The sequence below is a fragment of the Euprymna scolopes genome, chromosome 11, assembly GCF_053919585.1.
Source record: "Euprymna scolopes isolate OS-2025 chromosome 11, ASM5391958v1, whole genome shotgun sequence".
Lineage (NCBI taxonomy): Eukaryota > Metazoa > Mollusca > Cephalopoda > Sepiida > Sepiolidae > Euprymna > Euprymna scolopes.
In genome coordinates this window covers 19,468,306-19,487,641 of record NC_136492.1, presented here as the reverse complement: position 1 = coordinate 19,487,641, position 19,336 = coordinate 19,468,306, and the positions used below count along the sequence as shown (strand labels likewise).

The window sequence follows — 19,336 nt, the reverse complement described above, 5'->3', positions numbered from 1 at the left end:
TCTAAACTGTTAACAATCTCTGCCGATGGATTTGGAAGTATTCAGAGAAGGGAGACGACTATGGCAGTTACATCAGCCAGTTCTTGGCAGAAACAAGAAAACTGATAAGAATCAAAATTAAAATATATAGACAGGAATTGTCTAAACATGCTTAAACGAAAGAAAGTTGCCTGTATGTATGTGTGATAGATATATATATATATATATATATATTCTGTGTAACTTAATTGCCATATATATTTTCATAACTTACTACTCACATATATATAACATGTGATGTTATTTTTTTTTCTACATAATTTTGTTGGCTTGATGAATGTCCTGGCCAAAGTCTACAATGAATAAATTCAGTATTGACATAAATAACTGATTGGTTTTACGTAATGAAACAATTGCTGTAAAAACAGGGAATTTTTGACATGTTGAAAGAAGAAAAAAATAAAGAGAGGAATATAGTTGTATTTTTATCTCTTTCTCTCTCTCTCTCTCTCTCTCTATATATATATATATATATATATATATATATATATATATATATATATATGAGCAAACAGTTAATAAAACATGTTAAAAAACACTTTGAAATGAGTTAAAAACATATTTAATCTGAAAAGGAAACACTAGATAAGTGTATAGTCCTTAATCCGCGGAGTTTTGAAGAAATACTTTCCTTCTCATCAGAGGGTAGGAATTAGCAAAATGCGGGATCGGATTTTGTATGCAAAAGTATTTGATGAAACAACAAGTAAGTCAAAGATCTTACTTGAAAACAAAAAAAGTGAAGCAGAGGGAATATGGTGAAGAAAAAGGTGATTACACATGAATGAATAGTCTGGTGGAAGATAAATAATCCAGTGACGGTAAAATCCAAATGTATAACTTCATATATATATATAATAGTAGCTTCCTTCAGGCTTAACAGACTATGGATACCCACTGTAAGGGTGCCTGCACTTGAAACTTTGTGGCAAAAGTTGCGTAATCTCTCAACACATCTCTCCTAGGTCGGCATTGTTAAATACTAGTGGCAAGTGGAGGTTCAGGACGACTGGAAACAATGCTGAGATAAACAGAGAGCACATACAGCGCTTAGAATTCCCAAATGGTCACCCATCTGGTACTGGCCAGGCTTAAAGTTGCTTAACTTCGGTGATCTGGCAAGAACTGGTGTGTCAACATGATTATGCTGTGTGTGTGTGTATATGTGTATATATATATATATATATATATATATATATATATATATATATATATATATATATAATTTTAGTCATTCAATAAATGTAAAAATGGTTAAATTTCAAGTCAAAAGATTTTTATTATTCTATGTAAGACAAAGAATACAAAGATCTTTTGATTTGAAATTTAAACATTTCACGTCATAATTTTTTTTAATTCATTGAATGACTAAAATTTGATTTATTTTCTCTATCTTGTATATCGAGCAATTTTTATTTAGATGGGCTAATACTTATAGAATATTACTGCCAATAATATTTTGTAAAATTTATAATCACAGGTTTCCATACGAGTTGATTGTTAGATAATTTTATTCTGAAGTATATATATATATATATATATATATATATATATATATATATATATATATATATATATAGTCTTTGAAGTTTTTAACATTTGAAACCACACAAAAAATTATTTTTTATCATTCATCAAAAAAAACATCTAGTCAGTAAGTCATTTAATCACCTGCAATCACTGCATCAACTCTCAAATTTACTATAATACCAATTTTTATATTTTTTAAGGGATCATCAGTTGTTTACCATGAAACACTGTTTCGGGGATTTAAAAACAAAACAGTGTATTACATCATGGCTCCCCAGCAGTGTTGATCAAACACCACCACCCTTAATCTTAGGAAGAAGACAAGTTACAAAATTTTTTTTCCCCAATTTCCTATTCTTAATTGTAATTACTAACCTTTTCATAGTATAAAAATGAATTTCTTACCTGTGCGATTCATCAATTTCCACATTTAAAATGGATACATTTTTTAATTTTTTAATTTATCATTCTTGTATTTATAAGATTTGGATTAATCCATTTAACTACTTATCACCCCCACTATAGTTAGTAGTTTGTATATTTACATTCTTATTTATTTAAAATTAGATATATAAAGGTTAAAAATATTTTATTTTTACATATATACATTTTTTTTTTTTTATATATATATGATGGTGATGTATATTTTACAGTAGAATTATTTTATTCATTATTTTCATATAACCTCAATTATTAATTACTTTTACAATCGCGTCTTTTGAACCCTTCCATTGATTTTGTATTTTATTTAGTCTTTGATGCTTAATTGCTTTGAAATAGTCATTTCTAGAATTAGTCATCATCTCCTCAATATCTTTGTACCAAAAATAAGCCTTTGCATTCTCCAAATACAAAGTTAAATTTGCATATCTGTGTGAGTGGTCCTGGTGATGATGACGGTGGTGGTGGTGGTGGTGTGGTTGCAAATACCCGATCAATTATTCCTTCTCTACAACCACCACACCTCAATCAAAACATTTTATTTTTATTTTACCCCTAGTTAGTCAATTCTTTTTTTTTTTTTTTTTTTTTTTTTTTGCTAGAAGCAAAGTGTAGTATCTGTTTTGATATTGCACTTCAGCTTTTCTCCCTTCGGTCTATGAATAAGAGACCGTTTAATGCTGAGCCAATTTTTATTTTTGTCCCAATTTAGTTTTTTGAGGGAGGGGGGGGGCTGGATTTTCCTCACATTAAAAACTAACTTAGCGTCAAACTCACCTCAGAGATCAAATAGATTTTTATTTAATTGAACATTATTACTTTTTTTCTTTTATTATTATGTGGGAGGAGGGAGTCAATTACACATCTTCCCTTAGTAGTACCCCCAGGAGCTTCAGAAGAGCTCTGGAGGCCATCTTAGTTATTATGGGATTTTTAATTCTCTCCCACTTAGACATCAGGGTTGGAAAATGGGATTGAGAAGTCAGCGCTTTCAAAGAGGGGCACTCTGACCTGCAAAAAGTACCCGGGCAGCCTTGTCAGCATTCCTCCGGTAAGGATGCCTCAAGCGATTAGCAATAAACTAACCCCTTCTCAAAGAAAGAAGGCAAAGCCTGGGAGGGTGTACCTCCTAGAACTGCACAGAACTAAATTCCCACCGCAAAATCAACAGGAACCGGATCATTACAGGAATGGGCTAATCTCTGTTGATTTTGAGGGCCTAGGATAAAAGTCCCTAGCCTTAAATTGTTGAAAGAAAAATTTACAAGTATCATGTTGGTTTAACATAACTCTATCCAATTTTTAAATATTTTTTTTTTGGGGGGGGGGTGAAAACCACTAAGTGTTGGGAATTTTTTCTATTTCTAAATGGATGTTTTTTTTTTTTTTTTTTTTTTTTTTTTTTTTCAATCATAAATTCTCCCCTTATCCAATCTCTTATTTATCCAGTACATATACCGAGGTCAGAAGAGGTTATCATATAATTACACATTTAAGAAAAAAAAAGGGGGCTTCTCTCTTTCCTCTATTCAGAGAGTTTATTACCATATTAAGTTGCAGCAAGCATTTCTGAATTCCATAACTCAAAGGAGAAAATAATCCTTTTTTTTTCTTTTTTCTTTTTTTTTTTTTTTAAAAGATCTTTACAATATCAGATGTTATTTTTTTTTCTGCTGTAGTTGAAATCAAAACTTCAGAAAAGTTTTAGTTTTCAAATTTCTTTCTTAATTTGAGTGGATTTTTTTAATATTTATTTTCATTTATTTGGTTTTTATTTTATTATTTAGTTTTCATTTATTTTATTTATTTATTATTTTTTTTTTTGCAAATTCTCTCTTCTCGAAGAGGTTAGACATTCATAGAGATTCACTTTTTAGCTAAAATATTGTGGAGTTGCTTTCCAGCTGACTACAACATAGTCGTTTTCAAGTGCAATGTAAACAAATTGTTGTTGAGCTGTCCTATTAAATAATCAAATTCTACCCAATTTTAACTCTCATTACCAATCATCCCACTGTTGTCTCACAAACTCATTAACTCCATCCTTGAGTGGCCTTTAGGTCTTGATCATCGTACAAATTTGGTCGGTGGAGCTTTTTTTCTAGTTAAAGGGAAATTATTTTGAATTTTTTTTTTTTCACAGTTAAACTCCTTGGCTTAACATTCACAGGAAACATGAGTTACATTAAGGGCATTGCCAAGGCTATGTGGAAGATGGGCTCTCTCTACCATGCTAGAAATTTACTTAAACCTGAAAGTATCCTGTACCTCTACAAGGCCACCATACGCCCATATATGGAGTTTTGTTACATTTGGGCTGGTGCATCTACTACTAGTCTCTCACTCCTGAACAGGGTTCAAAAGAGGGTCGCCAACCTAATAGGTTCCAAACTGTCATCTAAGCTTTAGCCTTTGTTCCATCAACGAAATGTTGCATCCCTCTGTCTATTTTACAAGTATTTCAATGGTAGATGTGCTGAAAAACTACAAGTTCTTGTACCCCCCTCGATGTAAATACCCCCATCAAACCTGACAAACAGCAAAGTCCCACCTCTACACAGTAGAGATCCCCCAGATGTCAGAAAACCTTCAACTCTAATAGTTTCTTCCTCAGAACTGCTAGACTTTGGAATTCCTGCTTTCCCAACTGTACCAACATACATTAGTTCAAGTGTAACGTGAACAGACACCTTGCTCCTCAACTCCCTACATAGTGTCCTTGCAATTTATGTCCCAGATAGTATCCCCCTACATGAAAGTGGCACTGTGACGTGTTTGAGGTGAAAATGCAATTAAAAAAAATGAAATAAGAGAAAGACATTTATCACGGAAGAGATGTGGATTATATTCACGATCAGATGCAAGGTGTGAAGGATGCTCAAGAAGACGATCACATGAGAGACATCACAGCGGCAAACAGAAGGAGGAAATGTTGTTGCCATGACAAAGCGAGTTGGAGTTATTTCCTATTCTTTGTCTTGGTCTCCTTTGCGACTGAAACTGGACACAATATGTGTTGGTTCCTGGACAACGTTACACACTCAGGCATCCAAAGGAAGGGAGGCAGTTCAATTATATCCAAACTATCTTCCTAACTCATAATTTTTTCAGTACTTGGACTTATACTTTGAAGCATACAATCAAGGTGTTGGCCCCAGGCATCACCATATCTATACATAACTCTGTTGCCATCTTTAATGTTTGTTTACGCCCACCAGTACCTCTACTTTTACTTGTGGCGGCATTCATCTCCTGTCGAGTTGAGTCGGCGTCCTCCCTGGTGTGCCCAACCGCATCCTGAACCATTGATGTAGCGATTACGACGAAAAAAAAAAAAATCTTTCTTTGGGATTTGTCTACTAGAAAAAAAAGCTAAAATCTTACTCTGAGTTTCTGTTTAACTCATAGTTAGTTTCCTAACAGGTACTGCTCTTCCAGTGGATTTGGGCGTAGTTGTAACTTAAGATATGACTCTACCAATAGTATTACTGAAACTAATTTATTTCTTCAAGAATTTTTTGTTTTTTTAATTTTGAAGAAACATAGAAAATACCTTTGAAACTACATTTAAGATGCAAATTTTTATTTTAAAATCATTAAATTTTTTTTTGTTTTTTAACTTTATTTTTTGGGGGGTATTTATTCTTCTGCGAATTGTTATCTTCATAGTTGTTGTTGGTTTTCACCACATTTCGGCCAACTCATCCTCTGGTCTTCTTCAGGTGCTTAACTGTGACTGGATAGGAGGAGTTGGCCGAAACGTAGTGAAACAAGTACGAAGATAAGGATAACAGTCCACAAAAAAATGAATACACAAATTATGAGGCCTCATCTCAAAGGATTCGATAAAAATAATATATAATGGATTTTATTCTTCTTATTAATTTTGAATAGTAAAATATTCATCATCAGAAAAAGGTTTTTTAAAAAAAATTGAAGTTTTACCTTTTTATTTTTAATATATTTTTCATTGTAATTAGAAATGCCTTTGCATAATGTTGTTGTTGAGATGGTAGTGAACTGTTATTAAACAATTTAAGATGGAGAATGAACTTTTTTATTTTTTTTTTTTTTTACATTTTATTTTCATCTTAATTTATGACTTACTGTTTGAGATAACATCCTGTAAAGTTCGTATTAAAAATATCAACATTTACCCCCACCGAATAGCCTTTTAGCCTTGATAAGAAGTGCCACATTGGTTTTAAAAAAATTTGTAATTAGCAATTTTTCATTTTTCCTTCATTTTTTTTTTTAACTTGATTTTCTTTTTATTATTATTAATTTTGGATAGTAAAATATCCGTCGCCAGAGAAAGTGTTTTTTAAAAAAAAATGAAGTTTTACTTTTATTTTAATTATTTTCTCTAATTAGAGATGCCCTTCTATCATGTTGTTGAGATGATAGTGAAATGCTATTAAACGATTTTAGATGAAGAATATTTCTTTCTTTTTTTAATTTAATTTTTTCAATTTATTTATTTATTTTATTTTTTTTTTTAACTATTATATCTTATTTATGGCTCTCTGTGCTTGTCATAATGACATTGTGTTAAGTTCTAATAAAAATCAACTTTTATCTTCGAGTAGCTTTTCGGTCTTCATAAGTAGTGCCATATTGGTTTTTTTAAAAAAAAATTGTACTTGCCAATTTTTCATTTTACTCTAATATCTTAATGTGGCCTGATGTAGTGTTTATGTGTATAGACTGTGAATTTGGTGTTCTGGGTTCAAATTCTGTCAAAGTTATACTGCAGCATTTTCACTAATGCTCTTAAAGGTATGAATCCATATATCCTCCCTCTTGGTATAAATTGAAATGTAGAGTAGACTAGTCTGGGAGAAGGAAAACTCCAAGATATCACCGATCCTTTCTGTGCTTGTCCTGACATTGTTTGCATTTGTCTTGAACTTTGCCATTAAACTTGAACAATGCAAGTTCAGGAGATGTGCTGTAGAGGATTGCCGAAAAACTGAACTGGTAATACCTGGAGTAGTATTAGCTTTTGGGAAGTTATGCCAACTTCCTCCAAAGGAGGAAGTTTACAGGGAATATGAAATTTGCAAGTGGTCCCTAGCCACATGTATATCCTGGTTGTGGGAAGATGATGTGCAGTGCTTAAGATTCCCAAATGGTTACCCATCTATTACTGCCCAGGTCCCATGTTGCTTAACTTTGTTGATCTAATGAGGATCAGTGTTTCAACACGATTATGCTGTGCCTCACTGTAAATTCCTCCAACACCAACATTGCAGTGGATATCTATTGTCTTTCTAAACTAAAAGGAGGTATACATAATTAACCTCACACCAACTGTTTTGATGTATCACAGTTCTTCACTGTGGCTAGATAAGCAAGTGCTTCAGGCTACAATTGAAACCTGATTGTTTTTCTTTTGTTTTTTGGGGTTTTTTTTTTTTTTTCAACAGTCCCAGCTTTTCTTCAGTACACAAGCTTCATACCGGTTATATAAATAGTATCAACTACCACAGAGTGCTCTATTCTATTTTCTACAAAGAGCTTGCATTATCACTAATGGAAAATGGCGATTTCCTTTACCACATTACTCAACCCACATAGGTGAGGACACATGTAATCATCAACGGACATGCTGCTTTGCTGTATCACAGCTGATCAATGTGCAAGTGCATGCATATGCTTCAGGTTGAGGTTTTGTTGTTTTGTTTTTTTTGGGCAGTTTGAGCTCTTCTCCGCATTATGCTATAAGGAAAATAAATCTTCCTGTTTATATAGAAACATAATATACTGATATTGTTTGTATAATGCACTAGCAGGGTTACCAAGCATTACCAGGGTTAAAAGTGTAACACATTTCTATTCAAAATTTTTCTCTCCCCTGGTTTTCCTCTCTATCTTCCACCTCCTCTTTGCCTAGTCCATACATTGCACATACATACACACATTCACACACACTTTTATAGATTACTCAAAAAATGAACTGTCATAAGGCAAATAATTGTTGGGAAAAAAATCAGTTATCTCTTTGGTTAGTGCATTAAATGGCTAGAAAACATACCTTATACCAGTTCTAACATCTCTATACCAGTTTAAAATTAAAAAAATGATTTTTTTTTAAATAATTTTAGATATTATTCATCCAGGGCAACACCAATCAAGTAAATACCAACTTTGTGAATGTTTATTTTATAGTTTTAGAATTTTAGCAAGCTATATACATGCACAACTGTCCTTTATATAATAGAAAACACTTATCTCAAGAGTTTGTGGTACCGTTGATATGAACTACTGAAAAAAAAAGGAGTTAGAAATAATATCTAATTTTTAATTGCTTGTTGACGAAAGCATCTTTAAGGGTAGTAACAGCCTTGATTTTTCTTACTGAATAATTTAATAAAATATTAACTGTTTTGTATGTTGCCAAAGGTATTATTAAATATGAATTTTTTTTCTATTTTTACAGTACGCGATGGAGACACTGTTAAACATTACAGAATTCGACAACTTGATGAAGGTGGCTTCTTTATCGCAAAGAGAGTTTCATTCCGAACGCTGTCGGAATTGGTGGAACATTACAGCCACGATGCTGATGGCTTGTGTGTTAATCTTAGGAAACCTTGCACTCAAGTAAGTAACTTTTTTTCTTTTGTCGAAAAACTATTTGTATCTACCTGACAATGCCCTGAGTCATTTCTCTTGCTTTTTATTTTATATAAAATCATTTTTAAAAAAACTTTTTACATAAAATCATTTTTTTTACATTAATCATTTTTTTTTTTACATAAAATCACGTTTTTACATAAAATCATTTAAAAAATTTTTTTTACATAAAATCATTTAAAAAAATTTTTTTACATAAAATCATTTTTTTTTTTACATAAAATCATTTTTTTTTTTACATAAATCATTTTTTTTTTACATAAATCATTTTTTTTTTACATAAATCATTTTTTTTTTTACATAAATCATTTTTTTTTTACATAAAATCACTTTTTTACATAAAATCATTTTTTTCTACATAAAATCATTTTTTTTTACATAAAATCATTTACTTTTTTTTTGCATAGAATTTTAAATAGTGTAATGTAATTATGTTATCGTTTAGTCATTAATATATGAATCAAATTGATACAAAGTTATACTAATGTAATTAAACTGATGTATGGCCCATAGTCTCTAACAATAGACGAGAGCTCACTAATCCTAGTGTATTTGCCTTTTAAAACCATACCTGACCTTGTGTCAAACCTCTCCTGAGGAAAAGGTAAATAAAATATTTTAAGCAAACTTTAATGTTTTAGTTGAAGAAAAAGATCATAATAAAATCAGTTTTTGTTATGAAATGCTAATAACAATCATAAAAACGCTTTGCATGAATTTAAATATGAAACCTTAATTTTGATTTTAATTTAAAAGATTATAACTTTGTAAAAAAAAAAAATAAAAAAAATAACGGCTTAAAATTTACGAGCAACATGAGTCAGAACAGATACATTGAGTGCATTGCCAAGGCTGCTGCTAAAAAGCTACTTATGCCTGAGAGTATCCTGTACCTTTACAAGGCCAACATTCACTTATGTATCGAGTATTGTTGTCACATTTGGGATGGTGCATCTGCTAGTAGTCTTTCCCTCTTAGACAGCGTTCAAAAAAGAGTCGCCAACGTAATAGGTCCTGCACTATCCGCTACGCTCCAACCGCTGTCCCATCAATGAAATGTTGCATCCCTCTGCTTGTTTTACAAGTACTTTAATAGTAGATGCTCTGCTGACAAACTGCAAGCACTTGTATCCCCTCGACGTAAATACACCTGACAAACCCGACAAGCAGCAAAATCCCACCCCTACACAGTAGAAATCCCTAGATGTCAAAAAGCCTTCTACTCTGTTTCTTCCCTAGGACTGCTAGTCTTTGGAATTCCCTTCCAGGTTCCTATTTCCCCTGACTGTGCTGAAATGCAGAAGTTCAAGTGACATCTTGCTGCTCAGCTCCCCACATACATCCCCTACAAATTATGTTCTAGATAGTAGCTCCTTACATCAAAGTGGCACTGTGCCTTTTTGAGGTGAAAATGCAATTAAAAAAAAAAAATTAGATTTTAAACCATGACATTTATTGGGTGGATTTGTATCGGTATTTTGTTTCAGTTTTGAGTGATTACCGAGTCTCTCTCAAATGACCGTCTAATGTCAGCCATCTTGTTCGCATTCTAATTTAGCAACTCGGAACTACTCATGTTTCAAACTTAAAAAAAAAAAAAACGCTTTAAAATAAGTTAAAACACAAAAAGACTTATCCAGGTAGGTAGAAAAGTAACTTATCTTGTCTTTGGTAACATTTATTTGTTATATATTTGTTTCTTTAGCACTTTTTCGTTTTGTTGTCTATATTGCTAAAGTTTATTCTAAATCAATTTTAATTAGACATTAATTGACGTCTGCAGGCATTTAAACATTCTATAAACAACAAGAACATACGTCAGTCATAAGACTGCATACCTCTGATAATCTAAGGACGAGCTTTACTTCTTGTCCATATTGTATGTTAGTATTCCCAAAGTTATGGCATGTAAAGATTAATAACTTAAAACTGTGTATCTGATCATGTTTACATTTTTTATGATTGTTTACATTTTTTATGATTGTTTACATTTTTTATGATTGTTTACATTTTTATGATTGTTTACATTTTTTATGATTGTTTACATTTTTTATGATTGTTTACATTTTTTATGATTGTTTACATTTTTTATGATTTGTTTACAGTTTTTATGATTGTTTACATTTTTTATGATTGTTTACATTTTTTATGATTGTTTACATTTTTTATGATTGTTTACATTTTTTATGATTGTTTACATTTTTTATGATTGTTATTCATATTAAAATTCATCAGATTTTTTTTATTATTATAATCAAAAAATTTATTGTCTTGTGTGCTATTGGTCCAGAAGCTAAATTTCACTGTGCATAAACTGAAAACGCAGGCTTTGAACACGTGAAAAATATTTACAAATGTAATGCTATCATCTGCTCAATAAGAATTAATCCTTTATAACTAACTAGCATGGTACCTGGTATTGCCCGGATCAACATGAAGTTGCGTTTGGACACACCTACTATACTAAGGATATTGAGCAAGGTTTTCATTATTATATGTCAACTCCATCGTGGACAACATCGATACTCCCACAACAATTTCAAAAATAAAAGAAAGGACAAAAACATAATACTCACATACACGTTTCTGTATGAATTAAAATATAATATTTGTGCATATTTTACGACTGAGCAACGCCGGGCGACCTGCTAGTAGATAAGTAAATGTATTATGATGTGATGATGATCTACCCTATGTTGGGAATATATGGACTGTTCCAGATATTATGTATAGAGGAGATTATGTAGATTGTGTAGCCTTTCTATAACATAGCATAAATATCCTACCATGTTGTCTTATTTATTATCAGCCATTCAAGGTCACAACAGAAAGAAATGCGGGTTATCTCACTAAATGGAGAAATATTTATCAGGAAAGATAGCATTGCTAAATTTGGTAAAGAGCAAACTCTTCAAAGTTTTCAAAACACAAGCACCTTACCATTTCCTACAGAATAATCCTAACGCTGCAGATATGTACTATCAATAGTGTCTACTTATAGAGACTGCCTCATCTCAAATGGCAAGATGATATCTGATAATGAGATTCTCCTGAGAATCAGATATTAAGTGACATTTAGACAATAGCATGAAGAGAGAGAGAGAGAGATTACGTACAGGAGAAAAAGGGTTGATTGCTGACCCCCACTCATTCCTTGCCTCTCCAGACTTATTTTGAGTTTTTTTATGAAAGACAAATGAAAAGATATGGTAATTCTTTGAGAGCAGCTTTTCAGATTAACGCTGAAACAGAATCATCATATCAAAGAATTAGAGCATTACACATACACATATATTATGTAACAAAAGTGTCTAAACCTAAACATAGATTCCATGATCAAAGCTTCTTTCTTAGAACTGCACGCCTGTGGAATTGTCTTCCGCTTTCCAGCTGTCTATAATATGGCTGTCTTAAAGTCCAACGTGAACAAGTTTCTGATGAGCCGTTCCACTTAAGTTGACAAATTTAACGAACTTCCATTACTATCAATTACTATATTGTCCTTTTGACTACTGTACCACTCTTTAACCCTTATCCTTGAGTGGCCTATCGGCCTTGATAAGTGGGGACGCCTATGTAAAAAAAAAAAAAAAAAAAGTGTGTGTGTATATTGTACCTCCATATGAATTATACATTAAATGTAATACACGATATATATATGTATGTACATATATTAGTGTTGAGATGATTAATCAGAATCGTAAATTTGAACATTTGTGGGTATCGGAATTTGTGCCTATTTTCCGATACCAAAAACGATTCTTGTTTTTATGTTTTGTTTGCTTTTCTTTAGAACAAAATTTTCCATTGCTAGTATCAATGATAAAATCATAAATATTGATTTCAAACTAAAATTTATACATACCGCCACCCCCCACAAGAATATTTTTACGTCCACAAACTTACATGCGGATTTTACATAGGTTCTTATACTAATCTGAAAATTCACAAAAAGAAAACAACTCTGTTAGAGATTTTAAAAGAACCAGAATTGGTAATTATATTGGAATCAGAAAAAATTGTCCCATAACTAAACTTAAAAGTAGCCCATAAAAAAATGTAGTAGAGAGGAGGAACATTCTTTTATTGTTTAAATTACTTGTAGTGTTATAAAAGATGCTGGAAGTGCTGCCTGTAAATCTTCTCTGGTGATTCTTCTGATAGCGTTGGTAATGTTCTTTAGTTGGTTTCGATTGTAAGAATTATTTGTATAAACTTTTTTTGGAGTTTGTATTACTGTACACATAGATTCGAAAAAGTTGTCAAAAAACAAATATATAACAAATAAATGTTATCAAAGGCAAGATAAGTTACTGAATGAAAATTGAAAATTTTTTTTGTTTTCACAATATAGCTGAGGTGATCTATAAACCGTAATAATTGTTTGAAATTTGGTCGAAAAATGAGTGAGCGGTGAAGCTTTAAAGCAGTTCTAAATAACTAAAACTAACACTTAACCATATACTCAAACACGGTATTTAAACAAATTAAGCACAAGGCCATTCAGAAGTGTGGAGGAAGTTATCAACATTGGTCCCAATAGCTAAAAAAAATGTCTATTCTACCCTTAATTAGAATAATCTATCACCATAATACCACATTTACTCAAAGGGCCGTCATACTCCAAATCTTCAAATGGTTAAACATTTTATAGAAAATAATAAATACGGGCTGGCCTACTAAAAAGTGTCCCAGAAAATGTAGTAGAGAGGAGGAACATTCTTTTATTGTTTAAATTACTTGTAGTGTTATAAAAGACGCTGGAAGTGCTCCCCGTTGACATCTGTGCATTTCTGGGCACGTTTAACGTTTGCAGATACTGCCTGATAGTGCCTGTAGATCTTCTCTGACGATTCTCCTGATAGCATTGGTAATGTTTTCCTTTAATTGATCTAGATTTTGAGGATTACTTGAATAAACTTTTTGTTTTAAAGTCCCCCAAAGATAAAAATCACATGATAACAAGTCCGGGGAACGTGGTGGCAATAACCCTTTGCTCATTGTTCTCTCTTTCGTAAACATGTCATGAACTCGTGTCGGTGATTTGTGAGATGTGTGGCATGTTGCGCCATCCTATTTGAAAAAGAATTGCGTTTTGTCTTGTGGTGTCAGTTGGCTGTTAAAAGAAAGATTAGATAGATCGGGCTACTTTTAAGTGGGCCATCCTGTATATATCGTATGCCAGAGTACGTTGAGAAGAAATCAATGCAGTGTTTGATAGCTAAAATGTAAAAACTGAAATACAAATTATTTATATATAAAAAAACTATATGGAAGAAGAAACTGAATTCTTTTAAAGTCATAAAAGCTAAAAAATATTTTTAAAAATCTAACTAATTGTAGGTTATTTCAGGAAGAAACCACTCCAAAAAAAAAAAAAAAAAAAAAACACACAGATGCCACCTGGGTAAAATTGTTGCGTGTACGCTAACTTTTTAAAATATATACTGAAACTATATTTCTAAAGCTTTTCATATTTAATTTTTAATGAAAGGGATCGATAATTCAATACCTAAGTAATCTTATACTTTATACATATATATATATATATATATATTTCATTATTGTATTTTCACCTCAAGGCACAGTGCCACTTTGATGTAGGGGGCTATTATCTGGGATATAATTTACAGGGATATTATGTAAGGAGTTGAGGAACAAGATGTCTGTTTACATTACACTTGAACTTCTGCATGTCAGTACAGTTCAGGAAGCAGGAACTTGGAAGGGAATTCCAAAGTTTAGCAGTCCTAGGGAAGAAACTATTAGAGTAGAAGGTTTTCTTACATCTAGGGATTTCTACTGTGTAGAGGTGGAATTTTGCTGCTTGTCAGGTTTGTCAGGTGTATTTATGTTGAGGAAGAACAAGGGTTTGTAGTTCGTCGGAGCACCTACCATTGAAATACTTGTAAGACAGACAGAGGGATGCAACATTTCATCGATGGGACAGTGATTGGAGCCTAGCTGATAGTGCAAGGCGACTCTCTTATGGACCCTGTCTAAGAGGGAGAGACTAGTAGCAGATGCACCAGCCCAAATGTGGCAACAATACTCCATACATGGGCGAATGGTGGCCTTATAGAGGTAAAGGATACTTTCAGGTAAAGTAACTTTCTAGCACGGTAGAGAGAGCCCACTTTCATCGCAGCAGTTTTGGCAATGCCCTCAATTCATATTCCCCATGAACGTTAAGTCGAAGAGTTTCAACGAAGTATTTTCATGTAATGTATCATTAGCCATGGCTATTAGTGGTTGAGCAGGTTTCTTGTAGTTATTAAGGGAAAGAGGCTTAGTCTTGGCAGTAGTGAATGTGACCATCAATTTTTGTTCCCATTTCACTACAGACTGGACGTCTTCCTCTTGGGTTTCCACTATTATATTTAAAAGAATTTTGTTTTCGATCCCATCTTAGGTCTTTTTCAAAAAAAAAAAAAATTCTATAGATTTATGTAGGTCTCTAATGAGTTGTTTTGTCTACCTATACCATTCAACGAAATGTGTTAGATGTACTATATATCAAATAGAATTATATGAATGTGATTTAAATGTGGTATTTGAATTGTTTACAAATGATATATATGCCCTGAAAGTGAAATCCATTTTTATTGAGCTTAAATAGATTGGGCAATTTTTAAAAAACGTCTTTATTGTATATATACATTAAAAGTATATATATTATACTATTAAAAGGTGTGTGGAGATATATATATATATTAGAAAAATATACTCCTTCCTGTTGCATATTATTGCTAATACTGTAATGTCTACTTTATTCCTCCAAGATGTTTTTAATTATAGAATGTTTAAATTTCTGCAGACATAAATTAATGCCTAATTAAAATTAATTAAGGATAAACGTCAGTATTTAATACAGTCTAAAACTCTTCTATAATTATAAATCAGTAAATTTTTTTTTTTTTTTTCGATCAATGAGATTTTTTTTTTTTTTTTTTTTGTAATTATGATCAAAATTAAGACTTCATATTTAAATTAAGGCAATTCATTTTTATAATTTTATCTACAAATAAAGTTATGTTTTCGATTGGTTTGTTGCTATGTCTGTTTATCTACCATCTAGCATTCGTACCACTTGACCAACTGTAACCAAACTTGGATCCAAATATCTATTCTATCATGGTTTGACTTGAAACTGATTTTATTTTATTTTTATATTTTTGTATAGGTTAATGATTAAGGTCACGGAAAAGGTCAAAGTCACACTTTTGGTGATAACTTTGGTTGTATTCATTGCAGAGACTTGCTACCTAACCTACGTTGTAGCTAATGAAGTACCATATCTTATATGACATCACCCATAAAAAGTTCGGTTATGATCGAAATTTTGATGGAATTTCAACCTCCGATTTGTCCAAATTCGACATTCCACTTGTCAATATAATGAGTTTACTTTTGAAATCATCTATGATATAAATCTCACCTGTCTGTTTGTTTGCCTAAAACTTTCGACAAAGGCTACAGATTTTCACGAGATCAGTATCATTTTGAAGCTCGACCCTTCGGACGACAAATATTGAAAAATTGGCTAAAAACATTAATTCCTTCACCCTCAACTGGGCACTTTTCTATAAGGAGGAGTCGCTTTTTTTTTTGCCAGTATTTTCGAAAGTTATCCCCTTTTTTCGATTGACTAGCCTTAATTTAAACCTTCACCACTTCTGCTTTGGCAATGGACACAATGGCAAAGACGTCACATTTGGAGGGGGGGTCCCCATTCTTTTCCTACTTTGCGGTACAGGTTCGAACCTGCCTGCCTACTACCACTATTTTTTTTATTTTTTATTTATTTATTTTATTTTTATTTTTTTTGCTCAACACACACCTCCAAACACCTGGTCAACGCCGGGCACCCATGCTAGTTACTATATATTGGGTCAATATAATCAATAGAGAATTAGCTGTATAATAATAAATACGAAATCTGCATTAATAATTATATTATATTTAAGTGTATTTTATAACTGGGCAACGCTGGGCAACCTGCTAGTAATTTGATATTTTCAGTTGTAAATGGCTTCTAATTTTTTGCTGAATATTATTTTCTCTTCTCTTTATTTTTCTTTTGTTTAGATTGAGAAACCAGTTACAATGGGTCTCTCACATAACACCACAGATCAATGGGAAATTCCCAAGCATTCCTTGAAGCTAATCAAGAAAATTGGTCATGGCCAGTTTGGAGAAGTTTGGGAAGGGTTATGGAACAACACTACTGCCGTGGCTATAAAAACTTTGAAACCAGGTAAGTCACGTCTGTCTCTTTTTTGAGTGAGTCTTTTGAAAAACTTGTCAACCAATTGTGCTACTATTGACACCCTCCCACTAATGTTAAGAAGTAAAAAGAAAAAGAGGAAAACAATATAAGAAAAAAAAAGGGGGGGATAAGTTTATCAGCGCAACAAAGGCTTAGGAAGGTGTTCACCAAGGAACACAAAAGAAAGCTAAAATAGGATTGTTAATCAAGGTGTGGCCGTAAGTGAAATAAAGGAGTTGAGAGTTTGACACAACTGAAGGCAGGTTGTGGCTTGCACCAAATAGAGAGTTTTAGGAAATTGAGATGAGCTGACATTAACTACTGAATACGGCTTCGGCAGAACGTGGACCTTAGCATGTAGAGGGTCAATGGTGTCACACACACACCCAGAATGCAAATGATATTTACGGAATGTGTTGGAGTTTGTGTTTTTGTTTTCTATCTTTATGCTTTATACTTGTGAAACCATGTCCGCCTCCTCGGAAGTCGCCAATGTGTGAGAGATGACGACAGGGCTAGAACAAGAAGAGAAGACAAAGGAGATCACGGAAACAATGTGTTTGTTGTCGACAGTCAAAAAAAGTTTCAAATTGCAGATGAGTGAATGGCCACTTCCTTATAGAGTTGCCTTAGCCACAGAAAAACTTCAATTTGTGACTTTGCTAAAATTACAATTAATGAAAGGGACTATCATAATTCATGAAGACTTTATCAAAAAAAGACATTGAAACTTTGTAAAAAGTGAAATGTTGAGATTTAGGAGATTTGGTTTAGGCAGTTCAAGGTGTAATTTCGCTAAAGAGACATTTCTATTGTTAATATTAAATACGATGGGTTGCAGTATTGAATTATCTTAGCTAGACGCCACTATTATGAATTCATAATAGCAAACCTGCATCAGTAGACTAGCTCTCCTGAACCAAACAGTCATGATTTAAAAAATGATAATAAAAATCAGATAAAATCTTTTCCAGTTAAAATTTTATGATTAAAACTTATTATTTACTGATTTTTTTCTTCTTATTGTTTAAATTTAAATTCAAAAGTTTAGAAAGCCAACACAATACAGAATTTTTTTTATAATAAACAAACATTTATTTGTTTAAAATTATCTAAGTTTCATGGATATAATATTTTTACCTTTTTAATTTTTCTTTTCTTTTTAACATTTTCGTTTTTTACTTTTTTTTTTTCTCTGTTTTCAATTTCCTTTTTCTTATCTTTTCTTCTTTTATTTTTTCAGTTTTACTTTTTTCTTTTTCTTTTTACTTTTTTTTTTCTTCCACCTTTTAATTTTTTTCTTCTTCTATTGATCCTGTATCATTTGTGATCTAAAATATGAACCAATGTGATGTTTGTTATAAAATCTTCAATTCTTTTTCCGTCATAAAATTTGAAACTGGTTTTGTTTTAACTTCATTTGATTACGAGGAGATCCTAACAAATTTTTAACATCTATAATCTTTAGAAATCATTAAAAAAAAAAAAAAAGTGCTCTTTCTTTATTCTGATTTAAAAAAAAAAAAAAAGTAATAATAATGAATTGATTTTAAAGTGTTGAGAGCTAACATACTATCTTTCCTATAATTTTATCATTTTGCTTAAATATTTTATCAAAAGTTGAAAGATAATTTTGAAAATAAGATCAAAGCAAATTTCGTTTTTTTTATTTGTTTTTTTATTTGTTTGTTTTTTAATAAATGGAACAGAATGAAATCAAAGAGTTTTTTATGACTCGTTTTGATTCCAAATTACAAGATCAACCAATTCTAAGATGTTCTTCCTTGTTATAATGCAGTTTCTTTCTTGAAGTAAATTTGCAAATATCACATGTAATTCTATGATCAGTGAAGGCCAATTTTACCTTTAACGAAAGACACAAAGGCCATTCACAAAAAAGTCAACTTTGTAGCATGAACCGTATTCACACATGCACACACACACGCACACACACATATATGTATCCTGTAGGTTAAAAATATTGTAAGATAAAAACTAAAAAATTTAACACAGTTTATATAATAGTTCTCAATAATAAGGAGCAAGGTGTATCTTTATTTATATTCAAATATTATTTTAATGTATGTATATATATATATATATATATATATATATATATATATATATATATATATATATGAATAGATAAATAGTAAAGAAATAATGAATAAAATAGAGATAAAAATATAAAAATTTGTTGATAATTTTGAATGATTTATTTTAATAAAGTTTTGCTTGAGGAAGAGGGGATTGACTCAGGATTCTCGATAAGGAATGTACTTGAGATGAGGCTTTTTCCCAAAGCAAAGCCTCCTTTATATTTTTTTAACTCAAAGTTGAAGATCTATGAAAACAGGAGTGGTACCATTAAAATGAGCGACTGTTCGTGCTCCAGCATTTCTCTACATAGTCATCACT

The 19,336-nt window shown here is 31.6% G+C and overlaps 1 protein-coding gene across 3 annotated transcripts in view; it reads left to right on the top strand.

Annotated features, from left to right (window-relative positions):
- The window catches only part of LOC145287790 (tyrosine-protein kinase Src42A-like), a 430,888-nt gene that overhangs the window by 334,223 nt on the left and 77,329 nt on the right, over positions 1–19,336 (top strand). For all 3 annotated transcript variants that reach the window (XM_080135622.1, XM_080135620.1, XM_080135621.1), the window contains 2 exons: positions 8,453–8,616; positions 16,738–16,906. In XM_080135622.1, coding sequence (XP_079991748.1) covers positions 8,453–8,616; positions 16,738–16,906 — 333 coding nt within the window. The remainder of the gene's footprint in view (positions 1–8,452; positions 8,617–16,737; positions 16,907–19,336) is intronic.